General features: G+C 49.2%; 2 protein-coding genes across 3 annotated transcripts in view; one reads left to right on the forward strand and one right to left on the reverse strand.

Moving 5' to 3' along the window:
• The window catches only part of Scgbeta (sarcoglycan beta), a 46,088-nt gene extending 20,935 nt beyond the window's left edge, over positions 1–25,153 (forward strand). For both annotated transcript variants that reach the window (XM_075882096.1, XM_037415043.2), the window contains exon 6: positions 1–25,153. In XM_075882096.1, the coding sequence (XP_075738211.1) occupies positions 1–210 (210 nt within the window). In that variant the 3' untranslated portion in view covers positions 211–25,153.
• pasi1 (septate junction component pasiflora 1) overlaps positions 25,154–26,069 on the reverse strand; it is an 8,510-nt gene continuing 7,594 nt past the window's right edge. The window contains exon 6 of the mRNA XM_037430618.2: positions 25,154–26,069. This exon is cut by the window's right edge and continues 2,468 nt beyond it. The gene's annotated coding sequence lies outside the window, so the exon portion shown is untranslated.

Genomic DNA, 26,069 nt, shown 5'->3' on the forward strand with positions numbered 1-26,069 from the left:
AACCAAAGCCTTACCTTGGATGGCAGCAATGGCATTCGTATCCTAGCCGCCGGTTTGCCACGCTCCGAGAACCCTTCAAGCGATGCCTCATACTGGTACAAGCTGTGTGTGTGCATGCCTTCTGGCCGAATCTTCCGTGTACCAGTTCGGGAGCAGGGCTTTGGATGCGGAGACGTTAGGTTTCCAGAGAGCGTCAACCCCTGTACCTAGGTGCAGCCGTGCAGCATGCCATATATTGTTTATTTATTACTAAGCTAGTCTTTAAAGCCAGAACACACTAGCTGAAAAATGTGCACTGTGTGCTTTTAGAAGAAAATTGCAAGCCTCCAGAATTTCCACGCAGCAGCATTCTAATGTTGTGAAAGGGATGGGTTAATGCGCAATTGTTCGTAGTGTGTCGAATGTGCTTGCCAGTAATACCATCAGTGATGTACACATGCTGTAACAGTTTTATGCAGACCCATGGACATGTTTGTTTCGCTCTAATGTCGAAGCACATTTCGTCCTCGTGTCAGTGCTTGTTTCTCTTGGTCTGCACACGTTCCATCTATTAGTATGAAATACAACTTGTTGCTGAGCTAGATGATTGTTTAAGTTGAAAGATAGAAATGGCACAAAAAGACTGGGAAGACACAAACTAACTAGCACGTGGCCTTCTATGAAGCAGTACTAATGGGAAGGCTACTGGAATTCGTACATGCGTGCCTATTTCATTTGCTATGACAAATAACTTTATGACTGTGACTGTGGTAGCAAAACCCTGGTCTGTACCTTTTCGACAAGGCCATCTGGGGCCCACATAATTTTCTCAAGACTGTAGTAAATATGCATTACCCCCATCTTGCAAAAAAACAACTGCAGAGGAAGTGACATCAGTCTCTGTACTCCCATGCCTCAATCCAAGATGGACGCGCTCGCCGCCATTTAGTGTGGCTGCACTGCTGCAGAGGAATTGCTTTGTCGGCAGCACTCTGCGTGTGTTTCTCTGCTAGCATGCTTGAGCCGCTAAAGGGTACTGACGCGAATTTTTGTAACTGGGTCTACTCAGCCATACAAATGTCCTGTAGTCAAATCACTACGTACTAACATGAAGCTTTAGAAAAACTGCCTAGATAGGTGGTACGTTGTTTAGACATATAAAGTGAAGTTTCGCATTGTGCACTTGCTGATGCCATCAGCACCAGCGTGACATCGGGCTACAGTAATATTTCTGGTGACTTCACCCACGAGTATGACAAGTTGTGATGACATCAGGTACCGAAACACGCAAAAGGTCACTTATGCATCGCCGACAGAGCCGCAGAGCAGTGCTGCCATTGAGCGAGCATGTAACGTAAAACTTTTTATCATGACTTCAAGGTACTGTAGGAACTGCCACCAGCATATAAAAACATGCAATTATTTTCAGTCGACACTTGTGCCTAGCAGTGCATTTTCTAGGCTCTTGAGGACTTGGTCTTTCATTGGACACAATAAAATTACAACTGGAAACTCATTTCAGTACCCCTTTCTTAGATATTTTTGGGCATAGTATTTCTTTTAAGTAGAAACACGCCAAAATTCCAGTCAGTTTTCTTGTTGAAAGGCCCCTCAAACAGTTCTTTCATATTCCATTTTTGATTAGACTACTATTGGAGCAAATCATTGGCACCATAATTCAATCGAAACACCCCTTATTAATGGAGCTGCCACTAATAGCAACTACCTTCCTCCTCCGCACCACTATTCACCCTCAGCTACTTTCTTCCTTCGAGCGCTTGGGGCTAAGCTCCGCTTTCACGGGGACTGTGCCACGAATTTCACAGCCAATCAGATCAGCAGCCACGGTGACGTCAATAGGGTAGCGTGTCGATCTGTGAAGTGAAATGAACTTTATTTGGTCCTGGAGAACTGGTCAGACACCCCCCGAAGAAGGGTTTGTCGCAGTTTCTGGCCGCGTCTACGCCAGGACTAGAAGACCGTGGCCCTCCGCCCGTTTGCAGGCCTTCTGGACTGCCAAGTATTGTACTGAGAGCTCGGAGCTTTTAAGAGCCCTCTACAAGTCTTCTTCTTTGCTTAACTTTACGCCACGTAATACTGGGCACTGCCAGAGCATGTGAGCGAGTGTGCAGTTATGTGCCTCACAACTAGGGCATCCTGGAGCTATGCCATCAGCAAAGTGGCTGAATGTGCAACGAGATGGGAATGAATCTGCCTGTAGCATCCGAAGAACCGACGACTGCTGCCGAGTGAGCTTAGAATGCGGAAGCGGGTACCTCCGCCTAAACAACTGATGATCGGACATCACTTCCTTAAAAGTGCCAAGTGGATCTTTAAAGTTATCCGCTAACCCACCTTCGTACCCGCCCGTACCGCCGCGGTACGTGATTTCTCGCGCACGGTTATGGCCAATTTCATTGGCGTTGGGAAGAGTGGAATGCACCTCTGAGCCCATGTGTGCTACAAACCACGTGATTGTGTGGTAGCCTATTACACCCGTGGATTTTTAAAATAGCAGCAGCCTTCCTAGAGATTTCTCCCAAGGAAAAGGCCAGCACGGCAATCCTGGAATCAGTAAATATCTCTGGACGCGAAGGGTCCATCATTGCCAAGGCTATCGCTACCTGCTCTGCTACGGAGGCAGAGGCTTTCCTCACGGAAGTTGAATTGAGTACGCAACCGCGATGATCAACAACCACAGCTGCAAAACGATCGGAGCGACCGTACTGCACCGCATCGACGAAAGTTACACTGCCCGTTGACCTAGCCACGAAATCAAAAAGAGACTTGGCCCGTTCCTTTCGCCGGCCAACATTATACTGTGAATGAACGTTACGCGGGAAGGGTGCCACCTTACACGTGCTCTTCATTGTTTGTGATAAGAAGATCTCCTGTTCATTCCCTGCCGTATGATGAAATCCCAGCGACTATAGGAGACGCTGCCCTGTTTTCGTGGAGCAGAGTCGCGGGACCTCAGCTAGTGTTTGTGCCTCGGTCACCTCCGTGAGGGTGTTGTGCATGCCCAGACTCATGAGCCTGTCCGTGCTGGTGCTCATGGGTAGGCCTAGTACCCTTTGATTGGTTGGTTGGTTGTGAAACTTTATTGCGGTCCTGCAATGTGCGCGTCAGCGCGCAGCGGACGACTCCCTTGTCGGGACCATTAGGTTAAGCCTATCGGCCGCTCTGCGGGCCTGCTGGACGGCCCAAAGTTGGTCGGCCAGGAGGGAGCTGCGTAGGGCCGCCTCCCACCTGACCGATGTACTGTTGGGGTTAGTGTACATTGCTTTGCACTCCCAGAGCATGTGCACCAGTGTGGATACATCCCCACATGTGGGGCAAGCGTCATTGGGGAACACGTCAGGATAAATAGCATGAAGGGGTCTCAGGCTAGGGTACGTGTCGGTCTGCAGTAGCCTGAGCGTAAGGGCCTGTGGCCTATTAAGTTTTGGATGAGAAAGTGGATGTAGTCTTCACGCGAGGTAAAAATGTTTTGTTATTTCGTTGTACGTGGCAGGCGCGTCCCTGTTTTCCGCAACCCCGTTGGCCCCGAATCGTTGCCCAGAATCAACGGGGTCGGTTAGCTCGCGCGCGGCCTCGTGGGCAGACTCGTTGAAGTTGGAAGGAGCACCTTGGACCTCTCCAACATGTGCAAGAAACCAGATCAGTACGGGGTGCTTGATACCATCGCGGCCACCACTTTGGAGCATGTGCAGGGCTTTCTTGGAGATTACACCGCGCTTCGAAAGCGCGAATAGTTGACCTAGAGTCACTATAGATGACCTCTCTTTCACCTTTCAGGATGGCTAGGGCGATGGCCACTTGCTCGGCAATCGTCGGATCGTCATTGTGAACCGATGCGCAGTTGGTGATTTGCTGTTTGGAGTCGACGACGACTGCGGAGAAGGCGCGGCTACCACGGTACGCTGTCGCGTCGGCAAAGCGGACGCCGTGCTCCTCACTATGAACCTGCTTGAGAAGAGTGGCAGCTCTAGCCCGTCGCCTACCAGGATTGTGCTCGGGATGGACATTCCTCGATATCGGTGCCACGTTGATGAGGTCAGAAATCTCATGGGGCACCTGTCTCATCTCATCCACTTCAACCGGAGAGTGACCGAGCTCTCGGAATATATGTCTGCCGGTCTGGGAGCTCGAAAGGCGCGCGAGCTGGGCCCGCTCCTGCGCTTCGGCAATCTCCTCCAACGTATTGTGTACTCCAAGCTGGAGCAGGCGCTCGGTGCACGTCCTGATCGGGATACCGAGGGCTCGCTTGGTAATCTTTCTGAGCAACACGTTGATCTTGTCACGCTCGGCACGCTGCCAATTGTGCATGGCCGCGACATATGAAAAATGGCAAAGCACAAAGGCATTGACCAGGCGGATTAGGTTGTCTTCCTTGAGGCCTTGGTAGCGGTTGGCCACCCGTCGAGCCAGCCGAACCGCATTATCCGTCTTGGCGGCGAGCTTGAGTATAGTCTTGCCGTTGGAACCATTGGACTTGATGGTCATGCCAAGGACCCGAATGGAGTCGACTCAGGGTATTGTGCCGCCATCTCCGGTGTAGAGCTTAATGTCACACTTCGAGATCGGCTGCCAGTTTTTGGGCTTTTGCCCTCGCCTAGTGGGTTGGTAGAGGAGGAGCTCGGACTTGTTTGGGGAACACCTCAGGCCCGTGGGACGTAGGTAATCTTCTGTGGTGTCTATGGCCTCCTGCAAGGAGGGCTCGACTTGCCCGTCACTGCCACCTGTGCACCAAATGGTAATAGCGTCCGTGTAAATTGTGCGGTTAATGCCTTGGATACATGAGAGGTTCTTGGACAACCCGACCGTGACAAGGTTGAACAGGGTTGGCGATATCACTGACCCCTGTGGCGTGCCGCGCGAGCCCAGCTCGATTTCCTCGGAGACAAGGTCTCCCACTCTGAGGGTGGCTCTCCTACGGGTCAAGAACGATTTGACATATTTACAGAATCTGACTCCAAGGCCGAGCTCAGCAATTGACCGCAAACACGAAAGAGCGAGTAACATTGTCAACGGCTTTCTCCTGTTGAGTCGAGGCCGAGATTGGCCCACGTGTCTCGAGTATTGCAGTCGATGACTTGGTGCTTGAGCAGCTTCATAGCGTCTTGCGTCGAAAGCTTGGCCCGAAAACCAATCATGGTGTGCGGGTAGAGCCCATTGTCTTCCAGGTACCGAGTAAACCTATAGAGTACCACATGCTCGGCTACCTTTCCCACGCAGGATGTAAGCGAAATGGGGCGCATGTTGTCCAAGTTGGGTGGCCTGCCCGACTTGGGAATGAGCATGGTGTGTGCGACCTTCCACGGGTCGGGGACCTCGCCGCTCTTCCATCCCTCGTTGATGACTTCGGTGAGGTAATCGATTGACCGGTCGTCCAGGTTCCACAGGGTCTTATTAGTTATGCCATCAGGGCCCGCGGCAGACCTTCCGTTGAGCCCGTGGAGCACCTGCCGAACCTCTTCGTGGCATATCTCGACGTCCAGTTTAGTGTTAGCCATTCCAGAGTACTCTCGGTACGTTGTTGCGGGGTTCGAGTCGACAGGAGGTACTTTTGCACCAGCTGCTTCAAAACCTCCTCTTATGAAGAGGACTGCTTGGCTTCATGCATGTCACGCGCTAGTACGTTCCACTGGTTAGTTTTGATGTTAGTCTCACTGAGCAGATGCTTGAGCAGGTTCCATGTCTTGCCATTACCCATCTGGCCGTCTACCGAGTTACATACCTCGTCCCACTGCAGCTTGGAGAGGACGCAGCAGTGCTCCTCGATGGTCTTGTTTAGGTCGGAGATTTTCTTTCGCAACCTGCGATTGAGGCGCTGGCCTTTTCAGTGGGCAAGAAGTGACTGCTTGGCCTCGAGCAGTTGGGCAAGGCGGCTGTTCATTTTTTCAACCGGAAGGTCAGTACTAATATTTTTCGTGGTACTTATGACGTCCTCTCTGAGCTGGCTAATCCACTGCTCGAGGCTTGGCCTGGTTGCAGGTAGTGGTCGGTCGTTGCGGACTTTGCGAAACTGGTCCCAATTTGTCCAAAAAAACTCCCGTGCCCTCTTTCAACCACTAAGAACTGCGTCACCAGGACGTAATGGTCGCTACCTAAGTCAATGTTCGAGTTGGCCCACAGTACATCGGGGAGATTCTTCACGAAGGTCAAGTCAGGAGTCGAGTCTCTGCAGGATGAGGTGCCCAACCGAGTTGGAAAGGCCTTGTCGGTGATTAGAGTCAGGTCCATGTCAGTCGCGTTCTGCCACAGTTCCGCCCCCTTGCTGGTATTGTACGGGTAGCCCCAACTGTGGTGCGGAGCATTAAAATCGCCTGCCACAACCAGGGGGTTGGGACCCGCCAGGTTGACTGCCTTCTTTATGAGGGCCCTGAAACACTGTCGTCGGTCCTTAGGGCTACTGTACACGTTGAGAAAAAAGATGCTGCTTCAGTCCGAGCTGCGTGACAGAATCTCGGTCATAACATATTCGGCGCTGCTGTTGGCCATTTTGAGATCGTGAGAGATGTGTGTGAGCTTGCTACTGACTAAGGTGCAGACGCCCCGGCCATCAGAATAATGCAAGACAGGCTGGTAACCAGTCAGTGTGACGTTTGGGGCTAATGTTTCCTGAAGCAGAATGACGAGGGGTTTTTCGCTAGAGGATCGAATGTACTGTTGCAAGGACGCCTCTTTACTGGGGAAGCCCCTGCAGTTCCATTGCCAAATGAGAAACGTCTCACTTGGCTTGGCCATCTTGGTGCTTTTGTGGGGTGGTGCTGCCCTCAGATTGGCTAAGAATAGCGTGGACGATAGGGCCCATAGCGCCGGGCTGGGTTGTACGACAGCGGTTGAGGTCAGGGCAGGTTTCACTACGCTTTCGAGAAAGGACTCTACCTTGGATACTCGGTCGTTTTGCGCGCCCAGGGTGATCTGCAATTGGGCGAAATTCTTCCCGAGCTTATTGATGCGTTCACTGAGCGCGTATAGCGTGTCTTGAAGCTCAGACCTGACTCGAATCGCTACACCTTCCTGTTCGTAGGCGACGGCCCTCTTCTTGGGAGCACTTTGACCCTCACTGCTGCTGCCGCCGGCTTCAGTGCTGTGCACTTCCATAGGTAGGGGCATTGTATCGGCGACGCAGGCGGCGGCGGGTTGCAATAGTGGGTTTTTCGCGTTCTTAATCTCGGCAATTTCGGATATAAGCCTGTTAATAGTTTCCCTCATCGCAGCGTTCTCACGTTTCAGCTGGGAAATCTCGCGCGCGCTTTCCGCGTGCTCTGGGAGTGACCCGGACAGTACCTCAGCTGGCGCTCCTCGGACTGTGTCGGCCCAGGTTACAGAGCCCGACTTCTTGCTTCTCGCTGACACCCCGCTAGGCTGCTGTTGACTCCCGGTAGACCTGGATCGAGACCTGGAGCGACTCCCAGACTTGGAGCGCCGCGCTCCTCCTTGGAACCGGGAGCGGCTCCTGGACCGGGAACGGCCCCTGGAATGGGACCAAGAACGTCGCCTGGAACAACCCCCGGAACTGCGTGACTGCTGGAAGTCCTGCCCATCCGTGAGGGGTGATAATGGTGCCGTGGCTTGGCCTTGATCGGCGGCGTGAGACTTTTCCCAGCACCTTCGTGGCACGACGTACGGGATCTGGAATCTTTGTCTGCAGTCCTTGTCAGCCGTGAGGTGCTGCCGACCGCACAGCCTGCACCTGGGGGTACACTTGTGTTGTGCGTCAGGATTTGAAGCACGCAGCCCCGACATACGACGTCGCCTGGGCTGGGACACATATCAGCACGGTGACCGAGCCGACCACTAGCGTAGCAAATGTCTATTTTCTTGCGATAAAGTGAATATTGCACAAGGGTGGGGCCGTAGCGTACAAAGTTTGAGACTCGTCGAAGGCGACAATTACCGTACCGGTGATGCCTATGCGCTTGGATGCCAGGGCGAGCCGATTTCTTTCATTTACGATCTTGTTGTCAATATCATTCGGGCCGACGACGAGTGGAATACCTCAGATCACGCCCTTTCACATGGAATGAGGGGCGTGTGATGTTAACGTGGGTTCAGGATTCGCTCCAGAAAGAATAACGTAGCATGCAGATGGACAAACAGGCGAGACACTTTTACAGACACGACTGGACTCAACGAATAGAGAAAAACAGTTATATTTGACATGAGAGCTGTAACGCGAAATAGTCGAGCAGTAGCGTACAGTTTGTTGTAGGAGCCGATGAAGTTGCCGAGTTGAAGGCACCGTGTGTTGACCATTTGTCCGATGCCGTAGCTCGGTGTTTTGTCTGGCCGCATGAAGTCAAGAAGGTCCGCTCTGTGGCCATTGATGCCGGGACTCTGCGCCCAAGGGACACTCTCCACGGTGGACGCCCTCGGCCTGTGCGTGCTCGTGGGCCGAACCCTGAGTGTGCCCGTCTGCCCACAGCGTCAAGACGTTGACCCGGTCTCGTGCACGTTCCCTGTCCCGATCTCCTCGTAGCGGAACAGGCGGGAGCGCTCTAAGTCGAGGCAGCAGGAGGTAGGGCTCCGGGTTCTCCCATGGACCGTACGCCCAGCGAAGGAAAGCCCAGCCTTGCAATTCCGACTCTCGTGCACGGCCCAAGCTGTCTCGAGACACGCCGCGCACACGATCCCCGTCCTCTTCGCCACCGCACGGCACATACGCGATTCGCCCCCGCACAGCGCACACATTCAAAAGGCCACACAAGTCGCCACCGCACGCACATACGCGATTCGCCCCCGCACAGCGCACACATTCAAAAGGCCACACAAGTCGCCACCGCACGGCGTACTGTTTTGTTTTTGCACATTTCAACCCGCGCGCACCATATTACAACTATTTTAAAAGAGACGCGCGGAAAGAAAGAGTTAATACATAGCACGCTTTCCAGTTTGTGCGGTTGAGTTCGTTGGTACATGTTAAGCACGACTCATGTAGTCCGCTCCTATGTTGTCACAGCCTTTTATGTATTGAACATAAAAGAAATATTCTTGCAAAAGGAGACTCCCTATTGTTCAGGTGTTTGGCAGAATTCAAGTACTGTAAGGGCTGGTGGTCGAACTACACAATGAACGGCTTTCCATACAGGTAAATATGGAACTTCTGTATGGCCCATACAAGTGCGAGGCATTCCCGCACGATTGTAGAATAGTGGGTCTCCCTGGCCAATAAGTTACGACTAGCGTAAGCGACAGGGTGTAGCACTTGATCGTTTCCCATCTGAAACAATACCGCATCCAGGCTCGTATTCGAGGCGTCTGTGTGAAGTACAAGCTCTTTCGAAAGGTCGGGAGCGAGGAGTATTGGCACATCACCCAGCTTCTCCTTTAGTGTCGTGAATGCTGCTTCTTGATCTGAATCCCACGATACATTGTGTCTTTGTCCCTTCTTTGTGAGGTCTGTCAATGGCTTTGTTAGTTCGGCGTAGTTTCGTATGAACCTCCGGTAATAGCCAGTCAAGCCAAGGAATGACTGTAGTGCCTTCTTGCTTGCAGGAGGTTTAGTAGCCAGAATCTTCTCCAGGGTTTTGAGAAGACGTTCGACTGTAGCCTTCCTGATGCGATGTCCCAGGAACACGATGCTGCTTTCTCCTATTTCGCATTTCGTTAGCTTGATCGTGAGATTGGCTTGTTTGATTCGGTGAAACACTTTTCTGAGGGTGTCTATGTGTTTTTGCCATGCGTCGGTAGCAATGACAACATCGTCGAAGTAATGATGAACGTTTTCGACACCACCCAGTACATGTCTCATCAGGCACGCAAATACGACCGGTGCCATCTTGATACCAAAAGGCATGTAAAGAAAGTGGTAGAGACCAGACATGCTAGAAAAAGCAGTTTTCTCACGGCTCTCTCTAGACATTGGTACTTGCCAATATCCTTTCGTAAAGTCAAATTTGGAAAAAATCTGCTTTTGACCAACAAGTACAAGTACGAGATCAATGCGTGTTATTGGCTCGCAATCTGGGATGAGTATCTTGTTTAGTTCACTGAAGTCGATGCAGAGCCGAAGCGTGTTGTCAGGTCTCTTCACCACTACGATCGGTGCGTGGTACGGCGACTTAGACTTCTCAATGATACCCAACTTTAGCATCTCTTGCACTTCCTTTTCGACCTTTTCTTGCAAAGCAAATGGTATAGGGTACTGAGGGACGTGCACCGTTTTATTGGATGTAAGACGAAGGGAACACTCCACGAGCGCAGTCCTTTCAGGCAGGTCTGAAAAAATGTCGGCATACTCTTCTAATAAGCATTCCACTTCTTCAACCTGTTCAGCGGTAAGGTCTGTGGCTACATTGACATCAGTGCAAAATTGTGTGCGATGCAGGTTCAGTGCTGGCATAAGGTTCACGTCATCTTCTTGTCCTTCGGTGGTGTTTTTGTTAACCTCTGTGACAACTGACATCTGTTGGGGCTCGCTAGGCTCCCGTTCTTCGTACCTCTTGAGCATATTTATATGGAATATCTTGTTTTTCCCAAAGACGTCAATGACGTAATCCACGTCATTTCTTCGCTCAATTACTTGGAATGGTCCTTTCCACTGCATTAGAAGTTTATTGGAGTCAGTAGGCAACAATATGAGAGCTTTGCCGCCTGAACACAATTTTCTAGGACGACTTTTCTTGTCGTAGTATGTTCTTTGCTTGGCGCGAGCTTTTTCCAATTGTTCTTGCGCTATCTTGCACGCCTCCTCCAGCCGATTCCGCAAGTCAAAGACATACGTGTATGTTGTCCGTGTTTCTCCATCGAGTTCCTCATTCGTCTACAGCTCTCTTAATACTGTCAGTGGTCCTCGGACATGACGACCATAGATAAGCTGAAAGGGAGAGAACCCAAGGCTTGCCTGTAGTGCTTCTCGGTACGCAAAAGCAGGGGGGCGAGGTACCTGTCCCGTGATCTTGGTTTTTCTTGGCACATTCTCCTTAACATCATCTTTAAGGTGCCATTGAATTTTTCTACGAGGCCATTCGCCATAGCATGGTATGGCGTCGTCCTGAGAAGCTTCACGGAGAGAAGCCGACTAGCCTCTTTCATTAAGTCGGAGGTAAAGCTTGCTCCCTGGTCGGTGACTATTTCTTTGGGTAAACCAATGCGGGAAAACATTTCGATGAGCGCTTCGGCAACATGAACGGTATCAATATCGGGAAGTGCTATAGCATACAGATACCTAGTTGCGAAATCAACTAAGGTCGGAACGTATTGGTTCCTCCAGTCTGACATTGGTGAGAAGGGGCCGATCAGATCTACTGCCACTCTTCCAAAAGGTGTGCGGATCAGAGGCATGTTGCCCAATGGAGCGACTCCTACTTTTCCTTTAGGTGTTGTTCGTTGGCATATGTCACATGATTTCACGAAGCGTTTTATGTCTCCGTGTAAATCAGGCCAGTAGAATTCTTGCAAAATACGATCGGTTGTTCTTTTGATTTTCTGATGCCCAACCATGATGTTTTCATGGGCAACTTCTAAAATATTTCATCGAAACGCCTTTGGAACTACCACCTTTGTAAATGTTCTACCTGTTGCAAGGCGGTAACAGCGGTAGAGCAATCCATTTTCTTCCACGAATTCATAGCCGTGACCTTTTCCCGATTTAAATTCTTTGTTCACTTCACTAAAAAACGGTTTTAACTTCGGGTCACTCTGCTGCCCCTCAATGAGTTGCGCTTTTGTGATGTCACTCGACAAAACCTCCGGGTCGTACAAGGGACGCATCTTGCTTTGTTTTTGTTGTGGAGCTTTGGATTTAGCGGTGCTTGAGGCCTGCGGAGGGTTCCTGGTCATGTTTGGTTCTTTCCACTCTTCCTCAGCCGCATCTGCTCGCTACCAGTCCGAATCAGGATCGTATGGTCCTCTGACGCCTGGAAAGTTTCCTAAAACCACATCGTACAGGGGTTGGTTCATACAAGCCACTTTTATACTGCCTGAAAAGTAAGGTGTTTTCACTTGTATGAGGGCTTCAGGGAGGCGACTCCTTGAGCCATCAGGCAAAATGACACTGCTTGTTTTACCCGTCAAGCACTCTTCAGGAGTCAACTCTCGCCTGACAATTGCTGTATTGCCTGTGTCCCGAAGCACGCGAATTTTTCGTCCTAGCAATCGCCCTTCAACTACTGGCATCCCGTCGCTTAGGAAAGTTACAGCGGGTTTTCTGTTCTTGTCGTCATTACTTGAGCGGCTAGTTTGCTTTAGGGGGCACTTTGATGTTTTGCCCTGACAAGGTCCAGTCAGTTGTGCTTCTGTGAATGCACAGGACGAAGTCGGTTTGTTGTCTGCGCACTGACCTCTGCAATTTTCAGCCGAGTTTCCCGGTTTGCCACACGATTTACACCTTACCAATTGTTTAGGTTGGCTGCGACAGTCGGGAGCCAAATGGCCGAGTTGATTGCAGAGCATGCACTTCACTTGCAGTTTACAGGGTGCTTCATTAAGTTTCTCACCAAAATCCTTCCCCATACCGGGATCTTTTCCAATGTTCGGCAAATTCTGTGCTTCGAGGAAGCGATCAGTTAGCTTAGCAAGCTCGTCAAGTGATTTGCCCTCTCACTCCTTTAAGAAGATGACTAGTTTCGGTTGGCAACAGCGTAGGTATTGCTCGGAGATTATATGATCACGTAGCCCTTCGTACGTTTTTGACACGTTGGCCATGTCGACCCAGTGATCAAAATAGCCCGCAATTCTCACGGCTAACTGCGTTCTAGTTTCGCGGTCCGCAGCTCTTGCCTTGTGAAACTTGTCTTGGTAACCCTGCGCCGTAAATTGGAACCTTTGCAGCAAAGCTTTCTTCACCTTCTGGTAGTCCAATGAATCGGCGGCAGTCATCCTACCAATCACAGTTACGGCGTCACCCTAGAGGCACATACTCACAGCCATGGCCCATTTCTCTTGTGGCCAATCCTGACCGGTTGCTACTCGCTCAAATCCTTGTAAGTACGCGTGTAAATTATCGTGTTTCTCGTCAAAGAGAGGAATTAATTTCTGCGGGTTAAGCGGTGATGAAGTGCTGGGTACCGGCAGAACGTCATTAGCTGCAGCCGGTACATTCCGAGCTCCTTCCTGAAGCTGTAGCTTTAGTAGGAGGATCTCACGCTGCCTCTCATCAGCTAAGCGCGCTATCTCCGCAGCCTCTTTCAGTGCCTCTCGTTCCGCAGCTCTATCATCCCTTTGTTTTGCCTGCTGAGCCTTGATCCACCTGCTCAGTTCTGCGCCTGTCAGCCTGAGTTGAATCCCTACAGCGGCAAGCTTTTCTAAGTTCATGTTGGAAGCTGAACGTGTGCTGTTACACAAGTGAAACTGCTTGTTTTTTTTCTACTGTTACTGAGCGAATCCTGGTAGGCTCGCCAGTTTGTGATGTTAACGTGGGTTCAGGATTCGCTCCAGAAAGAATAACACAGCACGCCGGTGGAGAGACACGCGTAAGACACCTTTACAGACACGACAGGACTCAATGAATAGAGAAAAACAGTTAGATTTGACATGAGGACTGTTATGCGAAATAGTCAAGCAGCAGCGTACAGTTTTTTGTCGGAGCCGATGAAGTTGCCGAGTTGAAGGTGCCGTGCGTAGACCATCTCTCCGATGCCGTAGCTCAGTGTTTGGTCTGGCCGCATGAAGTCAAGAAGGTCCACTCTGTGGCCGTTGATGCCAGGACTCTGCGCCCAAGAGACCCGCTCCACGGTGGACGCCCTCGGCCTGTGCGTGCTCGTGGGCCGAACCCTGAGTGTGCCCATCTGTCCACAGCGTCAAGACCTTGGCCCGGCCTCATGCACGTTCCCTGCCCCGATCTCCTCGTAGCGGAACAGGCGGGAGCGCTCTAAGTCGAGGCAGCAGGAGGTAGGGCTCCGGTTTCTCCCATGGACCGGACGCCCAGCGAAGGAGAGCCCAGCTTTGCAATTTCGACTCTCGTGCACGGCCCACGCTGTCTCGAGACACGCCGCGCACACGATCGCCGTCCTCTGCGCCACCGCACGGCACATACGCAATTCGCCCCCCAAACGGTGCACACATTCAAAAGGCCACACAAGTCGCCACCGCACGGCGTACCGTTTTGTTTTTGCACATTTCAACCCACGCGCACCATTTATTATGACAGGGCAGCCTCGTAGGCACTGACCTTGTATGTTCAGCGCTTGACGACGATCTGCCAAACTTTGACGTATTGGTTGGCATTTCTCCTTCTAGGTGTGCTGACAACCATAATATCCTGCTGCACGTTGGGGCATAGCGTGTCGCCCCGCAAATCTTCGGCGCAGATGCTTGTGGCCGCCAGGATTGCATCAGCCACCACGGTGCAGCCAGTCTTGACAATATTGAGGCCCCTGCGGGGCCGTATCACGATCTTGGTATCCTCCCTGGGGAGCTGAGGCATCCGGCCCGCGCGAATGTTCCTAGCGTTGGTGTTATTGCCACTGTTGCGGCCTCGCGGGGCCTCGGCCGTTGTCGACTTCGTCTCCTTGAGAGTAGCACCATTAGTATTAGCGCCTACTGAGCGCGCGCCAGCTCTTCTGGCGCCTGCAGACTGCCAACCGCGGTCTTCTGTTACCTCTTCTGGGGTGATGTCCTCCCCCACCACCTGATATTTCATTTTTCTGGAACTAAGCCCTGAGAAGAGCGAAAAGGGCATCTGGGAACAAGGACGCGGCTGGCGTCGCACCGGCATGGGCTTACCTCGTTAGGCTTCAGTACCCTTTGATGTTTTTACTTGTTAAAGTGTCGAGTTTATCCTCCTCGCGTTTAGAACACTTTAGCGAGGATGCCACGTAATTAATGTGGCTCATGAGGAATGCGTGGAAGAGCCGAAGGAGATTGCTCTCCCTCAGCTCTCCTGTGGTGAGTAAGAGGGTTTACTCAGTGGGTCCAAATCATCGAATGCACTCAAGACAACCTGATAGAATGAAGACGTTCTCTATATCGGACGAGGACAGGAACACATATAATGGAATCTCACAGTGATGAATGGAAAGTCAACAACTAAGTTTCTTCCACGGGAGAAGAAAATCTACGTCGTTACGGCCAGCGTGCTTCACTCCCGCGACAGCAAGTGTACATCCACACTCACGTGCACCGTCGTTGCGGTGACTGTAGCACCAGGCAACGTGGCGTTGAGTCCATCGCAGTAGCGTCCACGGTGAGACACGCCTTCTCATGTACCTCGCTGGCTCGAGCTTAAGTCGATGTTTCGCACCATGACGTCTTGTTGGCGCCCAGGTCACGCCTTACCGGGGCGAGCGCCGAGGACATGGGGTCTAAAGCCCCGACAACTGTCAAAGCCGCCTGCGCACGCTCCCTGCACCACCTTCTTCTTTCTCTTCTTCGTTTTGATTCTGCGCTCAGGGTTTTGCCCCTATGGCTGGCTCATCGCACTCATCACATTCTTCCCCCCTCTTTCAGAAAGTTGCACGCACTTTGGCTGCTGCAGTTGAACTAGTCCACAGAGCGTGCTACTTGACAATGCCAAAGGATGTAAAGGTGGTGTCTGATAGACATTTTGGTTGCTGACATTCATACAGTCCAAAGTCTGTTGCCGGGTCGAATTTCGGACGTACAAGTTGGAGACAGAGTAACACCAATGCTGTAGGCTGGAATGTCCAAGTGTTTCACCAGCATTTAGGGAGCACTGCAATATACACTCAAAGATTTACCGGCATAGAAGTGCACTATTTGAAGCATTCGTTTCAATGTCACATTGACTATATTCTCTACGTTTCACCAAGGAACATGTCTTGCACATATTTGATGTGAGCCTATCAGAAAAGTGGAGAGCGATTCAACTTATTTTGTTGTCATATGACATGCCATGATACCCAAGAGGCGCAAGTGGCCATCACAAAAGTATACATACAATGGGAGTACAGGTCAGTTCGGTATCAATTCCTCATGTTTATAGGCTGATTCTTTTTCTTCCGAGTGTTCGCACGGAACCAGCGTTCTTTATTTCAGCTCACTTCTGGGTAACGCGGAGCATTGTCGATGCTGCCAAGATCTAACCACCAGTACTCAACCATGAAATCTGTACCTGAGTCTCCGGCTGGGTAGTACCCACAACACAGCAAGCTTTTGCTGGGTCAATGCCCATCTGTTCTGAAGTGGTACCAATAGCCATACATTGGGCTCAAGGCGTTTCTAACTGCGCTAGTACTTTAGGAGTTCAAGTCTCTCTTGCCTGACCTTTGCCCTTGCGGCTCTATTTCAGGAATGTCATCAGGAACTTGCTTTAACTTGAGATTCGAACGATCATTTCAGCTGGCAAGGTAGTTGTCTGACTCAGGCCTAGCATACACCCAGCTGGCATGCTTTCGCGAAGGACTCAAGCTTCCGGCACGTCAAAAGTACCATGGTTACTGGCTGCGCTTTCTTTCACATCACTCTCGCTGCCGCGACCACTTGGCACTTCTGAAGTCACAGACTGAGATCTGTTTGCAACAGTCTTAGTTTGACCAACAGGTCCAAACTGAGGAAAGCAAAAACCGACTTGCTGTCTATCACTGCGGACTGTGCTGTCGTCACATGCCCGCTTCGCACCTGTAGTTGCAGGCTGTGTATCTGGAGGATCAACGTCAAGTTCTTTATCATTCACGTTCTCACGTGTCAGCGAATCAGCTATATATGTCTCGTCTTGGTAAAGTTTTATCCTATCCACCTCATTAGCCTCATTGCGCGCTGCTTTGCAACTTGCAATCTTTCGTATGTCTGAGATAGCCGTGCGCATTTCCGACAGTAGCTTCTCTCCTTCCCGTCTTACACGCTCATAGTCATTGTCATCTTTGCATATGTACTGCAGTTCGAAATCCTTGCAAGTTAACAGGCGTCTTGAGCGTGACAGGTTTTCGGCGGGAACATAGTAAGTGCCGATCCTGGCAAGGCTCGCCAATTGTGGTGGGTAAGGGGGTTTACTCAACGGGTCCAAGTCATCGGACGCACTCAAGACAACCTGATAACGTGAAGACGTTCTTTATATCGGACGAAGTCAGGAACACATATGATGGAATCTCACAATGATACATGGAAAGTCTACAATAAAGTTCCTTCCATGCGAGAAGAGAGTCTACGTCGTTACGGTCTGCGTGCTTCACTCCTGCGACACCAAGTCTACATGACCACACTCACGCGCACCGTCGTTGCAGTGACCGTAGCACCAGGCAACGTGGCGTTGAGTCCATCGCAGTAGCGTCCACGGTGAGACACGCCTTCTCGTGTAGCTCACTGGCTCGAGCTCAAGTCAATGTTTCGCACCATGACGTCTTGCTGGCGCCCAGGTCACGCTCGACTGGGGCTAGCGCCCAGGTCACGGGGCCCAAAACACCGACAACCATCTAAGCCGTCCGCGCACGCTCCCTGCACCGTCTTGTTCTTTCTCTTCTTCGTTTCAATTCCGCGCTCAGGGTTTTGCCCCTATGGCTCGCTCATCGCAGTCATCACACCTCCTCTGTGGCTGTAAACCCTCAATATTAGTCTGAGCATGTTCCCCATTTTGGAAGTGATGCGAGCCAAAACCTGTGAATTTCTATCGTTGGATTCAAGAAGGAAACCTAGCACCCGAATACAATTGACTCTAGGAATCGACTGCCCATCCCGTGTGGCTATAGTAATCTGCGCCTGATTAAGCGGTGACTTGTTCCTTCTTTCGGGTCGAACCGGTCGATATAGAGGGGGATACTCAAGCCCTGTGTCCTGTAGAAAATGTTCCGTGATAGACAAAGTAGATTGGAGCACCTCCTCCACTTCAGCATCCGAACCCCCCATGCACCATACTGTAATGTCGTCGGCATATAAGGTATAGTTGTTGTTGGCTACAGTGGAGAGGCGCTCCTAGAGGCCTTTCATGGCTATGTTGAACAAAAGGGGTGAAACTTCTGCTCTCTGCGACGTGCCCCTCGCACCCAGGGCGAAGGTTTCAGATTCTAATTCGTTAGTCTTTTTGGTGGATTTGCGGTCCCTGAGGAAGGCGCGAACATAGGCGTTAAACTTGGGACCTAATCCCATGCGCTCTACCTCCTCCAGTATAAACTGATGTGAAATCGTGTCAAAGGCCTTGGCGACATCTAGGGCCAATATTTCTCGAACATCTCAGGTGTGTAGGTCGATAATTTGCTTTTTAATCAGCAGCATCACATCCTGGGCAGAGAGACCCCGCCGGAAACCTACCATGTTGTACGGAAAGAGCTCTTTATTTTCAATATACCAAGATACCCTGTTGTGTATCGCATGCTTCATCACCTTCCTCACGCAAGATGTGAGGGAAATGGGAGTAGGTTCTCCATGGCGAGTACCTTGCCCGGCTTATGAATGAGTATTACCGAAACAGTCCGTCAGGCCTCAGTCACAAGACCTTCTGCCCAGAGGGTGTTGACCTCCTCGGTTAACTTAGCGATGGACTTTTCATCGAGATTACGCAGCAACCTGTTTGTAATGCCGCCTGGACCAGCGGCTGAGTGGCTATGCATGAAGCATCTATTCGATTTCAAGGTTTGTAAAGGGTGAGTCGATTTCCTCGAGCAGCCTTCCCTGAAAGACCGGATAATCCCAGTCCCCGGAGGGGCCAAGTGGAAGGTATCGCTCTGCTGATTCCTTGAGTAAAGTGGTATCAGTGACTCCACTGCTCCGCTGTGCTTGAACTAAGTGGTCGATTGGCAACCTCTAATTATTTTTGGAGTTTGTCTGACCGAGTAGTACCTTCAGGAGGTTCCATTTACCTCCGGCGCGCATCTGCCCATCGAATTTTGAGCAAACCTCGTTCCACTGCTGCCTAGCAAGCTCCTGACAATAATCTTTAACATCTTTATTGAGGAGAGCTATGCGTTTGCGGAGCCTTCTATTTAGCTTTTGTCTGGGCCATCTCTCAACCAGCGATTTTTTAGCCGCCAATAAATACGCAAGACGCAAGTTCACCGTATCCACCTGTAAGTCAGTTTGGACAGTCTTGGTTGCAAGGAGCTCATCCTCCGCGTGTCGAGAAAAGAGTTCCTCTAACATGGCATATTCTGTCTGATCAGCTTTCCAGCGCTTCTTGAACTCGTCCCAGTTCGTCACCCCGTACTCTTTAGGTGGAGCCGCCCAGGTTTCTTGCGTGACTGTGAGGATGAAGTGATCACTTCCCAGGCTTTCCTGCAAGTTAACCCACTGAACTCTCCCCGCATTTCTGTTGAATGCCAGATCCGGAGTGGTGTCTCTTGAATTGAATTTGCCCAATCGGATTTGGAACTGGTCGTGGGATCGAATCCCGGCTGCGGCGGCTGCATTTCCGATGGAGGCAGAAGTGTTGTGGGCCCGCGTACTCAGACTTGGGTGCACATTAAAGAACCCAGGTGGTCGAAATTTCCGGAGCCCTCCACTACGGCGTCTCTCATTATCATATAGTGGTTTTGGGACGTGAAACCCCACATATCAATCAATCAATCGGATTTGGAACTGAGGGTTCATGACCAGCTCCAAGGAACACTCCGTCATAACTTTAACAAGGTTTTGCCCTTTAACAGTGGCCTTTGGATAACCCCAGGCTGGGTGAGGTGCGTTAAAGTCACCGATAGCTACTAGCGGTGACTTGCCTGCAAGTGTAGCCATCTTTGTGACCACCGAGGAGAACGCCTGTTTACGATTTAGAGGGCTGCTGTAAACATTCAGTACGAATATGCTTAACTTAAGCCAATATTTTGGAATAATTTCAACCAGCTTAGCCTCCAAATGTAGAGTTGCCGAGCGCAAGCGTGTGTTCTAAAAACGCGCATTTGTTTGAAACCAAGACAGCCAGACCACGTTGACCCTTCCCTTCAAACGATATAGATCGATATCCGGGCAAAGCAACCGCCGTGTCAATGGTTTCTTGTAAAGCAGTCACATGCGGCTGAACCGCCAGTGAAGCAATCTACTGCTGGAAGGAGGCCTTACGCTTCCTGAACCCCACGCAGTTCCACTGCCAAATGACGAACTCAGTTGGGTTGGGAGCCATGGCTGCTGCTACTGGTTTGCCGTCTTAACGGCACATCCATATCGATGGCAGCCTGATTCATTGGCGTACCGGGGCGCGCAGAGGGAACAAGTGAAACAGGCGTCAGCGGGACAAAAGAGTTCCCGCTTGGAACGAGTCTGCTTTCGATCATGGCAACTTTACATGCTACGAGGTCAAAGCATTCCACCTGCCGCGCTACCGCCTTTTGTATATATTTGATTGCTCCCAAGACGTCCACGTCGAAAGCCGCCGCTACCTCTCTTTCCATACCTATCCTTCTCTTAGCCGCGGCTCCACTGACAAAGACCGTGCTGTACTGTATTTTTGAGAACTTCAAACTTGACCCTCATCTGCTGAAGCTGCGCTTTAAAGCTAGCATTCTCTTGAGGTAAGATTGCAATCCTAGGGTTTTCTTTTTGCTCTGGCAGTGCCGCTTGCGTTACCTGTGCTAGCTGCTGCGCCGGGCTTGGCTTGGCACGATCTGCCCAGGTCTTGGGAGCCTCTTGGAAGCGTAGCCTAGAGTGGGAGCGTCCCTTGGAGTAGGAGCGTCCCTTGGAGTGGGAGCGCCCCTTCGAGTGGGCATGCCTCTTGGAGCGAGAGCGTTCTCTTGAGCGGCTGCGACTCTTCTCATCTGTTGGCAAGGAAGAGCGGATTCTCGACATTGGTGCCATGCCCGAATCCCATGACGTCAGACCCTCTTGGTGCTGCCTGCGTTTCTTGGCGGCCTTTGTATGCCGTTTTCGCCGCCTTACCAAGTAGGGGACTTGGAATCGATTGGCCGTTAGATGTGCCATCCCCCCCCCCCCCTCCCGGACAAGGCACATGTCGGTTGGCATTGGTAATCGTTCGCAGAATCGTTGACAGCATACCCGCGGCACACTTTCTTTAGTCGGTGTTGCGCAGACATCGGCATAATGACCGAGAGCTCCTCATTCATAACAAACGTCAGTCTGTCTCCTGTACAAAGTACACCGTAGCATGCTCGTACCACACATAACATAGTTGGGTACCTTGAGACCACTGAAGAGAACGACAACGGTAGTCGTTTTTTTGATGCGATGCACCTCCATGGCTTTAGGGTTGCGCTGGTTGACGATCATCGCCACCAACTGTCACTCATTGATGTCCACATCGACCCTTCGGATGACACCTTTGCAGGTATCGTCAAAAGCGGCCGTGTAGGCGGAAACGTGGTACTCAGTCGAGCTAAGGCAAATGAGACGCAGCGCCGCGTAGGCACCCGCGTTGCGAGACGCTGTGGTAGAGACCACAATGATATTCTGAGTTATGTTCAGGTAGACAATATCCTCCAGTGTTTCGTCCGGGGACAGTTTTGCTGCTGTTTCCAGGGCTTGGGCTAGACAAATCAGGCTAACCTTCTTGAGATTTAGACCCCCTTTCGGTCGGACTATGACTCGAATATGACTCCTCGGCAATTGGTAAGCCTCGATGCGGCTGCAAGACACCGAACGCCGCCATGCGCGGTGGCCGTGTGATGGCCAGCCGTTCCTTCACTTTGGGAAGAAGTAGATGCTTGTTGTCGGGGAGAACGCATATTCTTGCCTAAAGCAGTCTGCTACCCAGGCGCATCCGCGTCTTTTTGGGAAATAACATCCCCGTCCACCACCATCACCTCTAGCATGATGCCGTTCCGTCGGCACTGGCGGATACCCGGCCGAAGAAAAGTCTTTAAAAAGGGCGAAAATGGGCCTGCCAGGTCAAAAATGGGCTCGGTGGAATCCTCTCGATGAGATCTGTCGAACGGTGTACAATTCCGGAAGATTGAAGCAATACTCTGACAGCAATCATTCGAAGACAACAGAGATGCAGCAGCGTCTCTTGCCGACGCAAGAGCTCAGAAAAACACGTTTGTTCGCACTGGACGCTCAAAAGAGACCCATTTCTCTCTGTGAATGGGCTGTTTAAAATGCGTTTGGCCGAGTCACAGTGATCTGTAGCGATTCGCAGATTAAAGCACTGTAATAAATAACACAGTTTATTTACACTGAGAGCTCTAATTGGTTTGTAAATGACTGTTTGGACTTGGTTTACGGGTCCAGTGTGTTTGTACAAAGTTGCCAAAACTGTTTCAGGGTCCCTTTAATGCTGTTATAACTGCTAGTGAAAACAGTGTTATGTATAAATGATTTCTTCTGTGCCATATGTCTTGCCAAAAAAATACTATCCAATCCATCAATATTATAACTGCTTTACATATTAAGCAGATTTTGTTATTGGGAATCCAGCAACTTTTTTTTCCCTGCTAATCCTTATTTTCAATATTGTTTATGTGCTTTAAGGTGACCCTAAAGAGAAGAAAGGTTTTTTGCAAAGTAGTTAAGTACAATTCCACAATCTCAAAAATGCCACTCTTACCGCAAGGCGATGCTTGGTAAGCAAGCAAACACTTGAAAAGAAAATGCAGGTGGAAACGCCACCTTGAGATCACGCACCAAACACTGTGACGTCATAGATTTTGATGGTGTTTACTAGTTCCGTAGGTTTAGGTTAAGGTTAGGGATGTTGTAGGTAGCCGGCGGATCTAGCCTTGCATATGTAGTTACTAATCAGTAAAAATAAGGTACATTGTCATCTGTGGGGGCCATAGACTTAACATGCGAAGCTTCAGAAAATTTTATTGTGCCAATGTCATGAAAATACAAAAAATCCATTTTGAAATTCGTGACGTCACGTGCAAATATTTTGGTGCTAAACCTGGTATTGAAACTTCAACCTTGATTTTCTCCTATAATAATGAATTTATGGTGGTGAAACTTGCAACATTAGAGTTCTCATAGTACAGTTCATCAATATAAACTAAGTCATTGTATCACTTCAGTGTCCCTTTAAGTTGCAGGTAAGTGTGATCATGCAAAAAGGCCCACTACAAATGCCTATGCATTTCTTGCAACAGAAGTTCAGCATTATTTTATTATAATGCATGTGCACCAGTATTTTTGTTTTGTTGCTCTGTGTTACGAGTGAATTGCACTGCCAAGGTATATAGATGGGTTCGTGAATATTTGTTATGGCGCATCAATTCGCCAAAAGGATTATAATAATTTTACAGTTACTGAACATCGCTGGAGTTGTAGTGTTCAGCAAGTTCGCTTCTTGAATTCGCAAGTAACCGCACGTAGGCAATTGTGGGTGCAATACATTCATGTGTTGAAACATTTAGGTGTTCAGTGGAAAGCAGCAAGTGACGAGAATTCCTCTCTTTTTCTAGTATCTTTCATAGCTTGCTGTGCAGATTTGAAATTTGAAGTGCCATATTCTTGAACTTGAACTGCCATATTCAGAACACTGCTTTTAGCAGGCATCTTTTCAACATTACATAATGTTTAATAGTAGGTTCACACATTTGAGTATAGCCTCGTGCACTTGCATTACCTTATCCCCGTTTACAAAGTTGTCCTGAACTGCATGTTTGTTGAGCGAGCTTTGATGTTATTTTCATAACATCAAAGTTAGACTGTTTTTCAGTTTTTGGGTTGTATTTCTGATTTATCACTTACTGTGCAAATTGATTAGCTAAAAAGCAATAAAAGTAGATTTGTTGGTGTGTGGTGTCACCTATTGTCAGCATTGCTTTATACATTGTGCATTTGCCAAGTGCCTTGAACAGGCAGTGCTATATTTTGTATTTTTTTCTGCATTTTTTTACTTTACATTTTTTCTTGTGCTAATTTATGATACTAGTAAATACATCTTGTGTCTATGGCATTTGTCAACTAACCAAACTTTCTTCTCCAATATTACCGACAGAACATCGTTATTGCTGCGTAGGGCATCACAATAGGCTTATCAAGGGTCGGCTTCAGAGATTATAGCTTTTGGCAGCGATTTTTTTCTGAAACTGGAAGAACTCACGCCAGTCTCTTTGAACGAAGCATTGGGGTCACATTTTGTTTGGTTTAATATCAATCTTTCTGTTTCTCACAATGGTTCAATTTTCTTTGTTTAAAATTTTGCCTTCACAGCTGTGATTAGACAGAATGACAACATAGATCCAGATGAGTGAAGGTTGAAATTGATCATTAGAAAGTGTGGCCCCTGGTTCTCATGGCCTGCGGTTGTTTAATCGGATGGCTTGATGCACAGCTGTCCGATAAATACTCGACATCCGATGTACCAGATGTCATCTTCCTCAGTCTCCCAGTTAAAGTGACATGTGTATGGGCACTGGGGCGTGCAGGAGTACTTGCCCTTCGCCTAGGCCACACAAGCACTCTCCTTCCTTCCCCAGTCACAACGAACACGTGTTTGCACCCTCCCCAGAGACAAATCCTGCCAATAGCCATGGTTAGTCATCGCTCTATGTAAGGGAATTGTGCTGTTATGCTGTCACCAGTTCACTTGGAAAGTCAATCTAAAGAAGTACAGCAGCCGAAAGTAGAAATGTGCCGACCGTCATTAATTTTTAGACGCGAAAAAAACTGCACGCACTTCGCAAGAACACTGAGGGACAACAAGGCACAATACCCCCGTGTGTAGTCTTCCATTTCCATGCCTTTATAATATACTCGTTCTTGCTTTGTGATGATCAAGCCGCTAGCTTGTTATGTGTTATTGAAGCTTTAATTGAATAGTGGGTACTTTGAGCATAGTTTTGATTAACAATTAATAGTTGACATTCAAGGTTCATAATGGTTACAGAGCTTCTGCCATACTATGCACATCGAAAAGTATGCAGAGCAAATAGGTAGCTGGAAAAGCTAGCATTTTTTGGAGCAAGCGTCAAACGATCCTTGTTCGAGGGGACAACACAGAATTTCCAAATGATGATGGCATAACTGCTTAACTGTGTTTTACAACATTGTGCAATAATTTACTATTGTTAACCATTTACTACTGTTAACCTCATAGTAGTAATGAAACAAAATTTCTAAAGCATCTGCAAAATCTCCTCTCCCCCCCACCCCCCATGTATGTCGTCTGCATGTAGCGTCCAAACGTGACAGAAGATGATGAAAACGTTCAGTGTCGAAATGACCAGCTGTAGTTGAACAAAAAGCATTTAAGGCTGATGCCTACGTGTTGTAGAAGGGACTTGCGTTCATAAGGGTGGTGATCCTCATTCATTAACCTAAAATATTTTATGTTTACCTGCTTTTTAGCAACACATATATGATGTGCTTGGCCTCATAAAGCTGTTCTCCACTGTTTTCATGACGTATGTATGTTGTTTTGATGGGAAATAAAGACACTTTTGACGATGCATTTCAGAGTGTAAAAAAGTTTTGCTTTATTAAATATATGCTCAAACTTGCACCTTCAGCAACTTCATGCTACACACAAAACATAGGGTAGATTTGTTGCTTGCCGTTACTAATGGTTGGTAAGTGTGCCAGAAGGGTATGGTATAAATGCCATCCTGGGTCGATTCTGATGTAGCTGGCCAAATCCAAAATCATTATTTTTTGCACATAGCACAAATAATATTATGTAATAATCTTCTTTTTCTTGAGGTAGTGCAAGAATTTATCATTCGCAGAGAATTTCAGGTGACTCTGGAAAGTGCTGAAGTAGTGTAAAAGGGTGAGCTCAATGATTCGTGTTCCATTTTCGGCAGAATGACATTGCACGAGTAACAATAACACTGCAAGGTGGTGTGTGTTGAATCACTCCACTTTGAATGAAGTGAGGAATGTTTCATACTGGCAGTGTGATAGCATGATAAGAGTGCAACAAAACTTCGAAAAGAGCCTTATGGCACAGCCATGCACAAGCATCTGCGTAAAGGTCCTCGCAGTGCATATTCCTACTGTCCAGACTGCATGAATGAGATTCATGTGGGACGCACTGCAATTTGCCGTTACCCTCTGCAGGTTTTAAATGCCCTTGATTAGCCACCGGTTGAGAATAGCATCACAAAATACTTGAAACCTGCTGTGGGCCTACAGCTGTTTAGTGCAAGCAGAAATGCACTGCCCAGTTCAGTGCATAACAAAGCCCACTGCAAATAATCAGTCCCGTAGTTCATGTACAATGTAAAGCTTTACAAAAAGTGTAAAAAAGTAGAAATTGTAAACTTCACAAATATGAGATTTTTCATGGACGGAGTAGGAATGAACTACATTGCGGTTGTCTTGGATTGCTGTTGCAAAAGAATGCAGCAATTCTCACCGCAAATATC

The sequence above is a fragment of the Rhipicephalus microplus genome, chromosome 2 (assembly GCF_043290135.1).
Source record: "Rhipicephalus microplus isolate Deutch F79 chromosome 2, USDA_Rmic, whole genome shotgun sequence".
Lineage (NCBI taxonomy): Eukaryota > Metazoa > Arthropoda > Arachnida > Ixodida > Ixodidae > Rhipicephalus > Rhipicephalus microplus.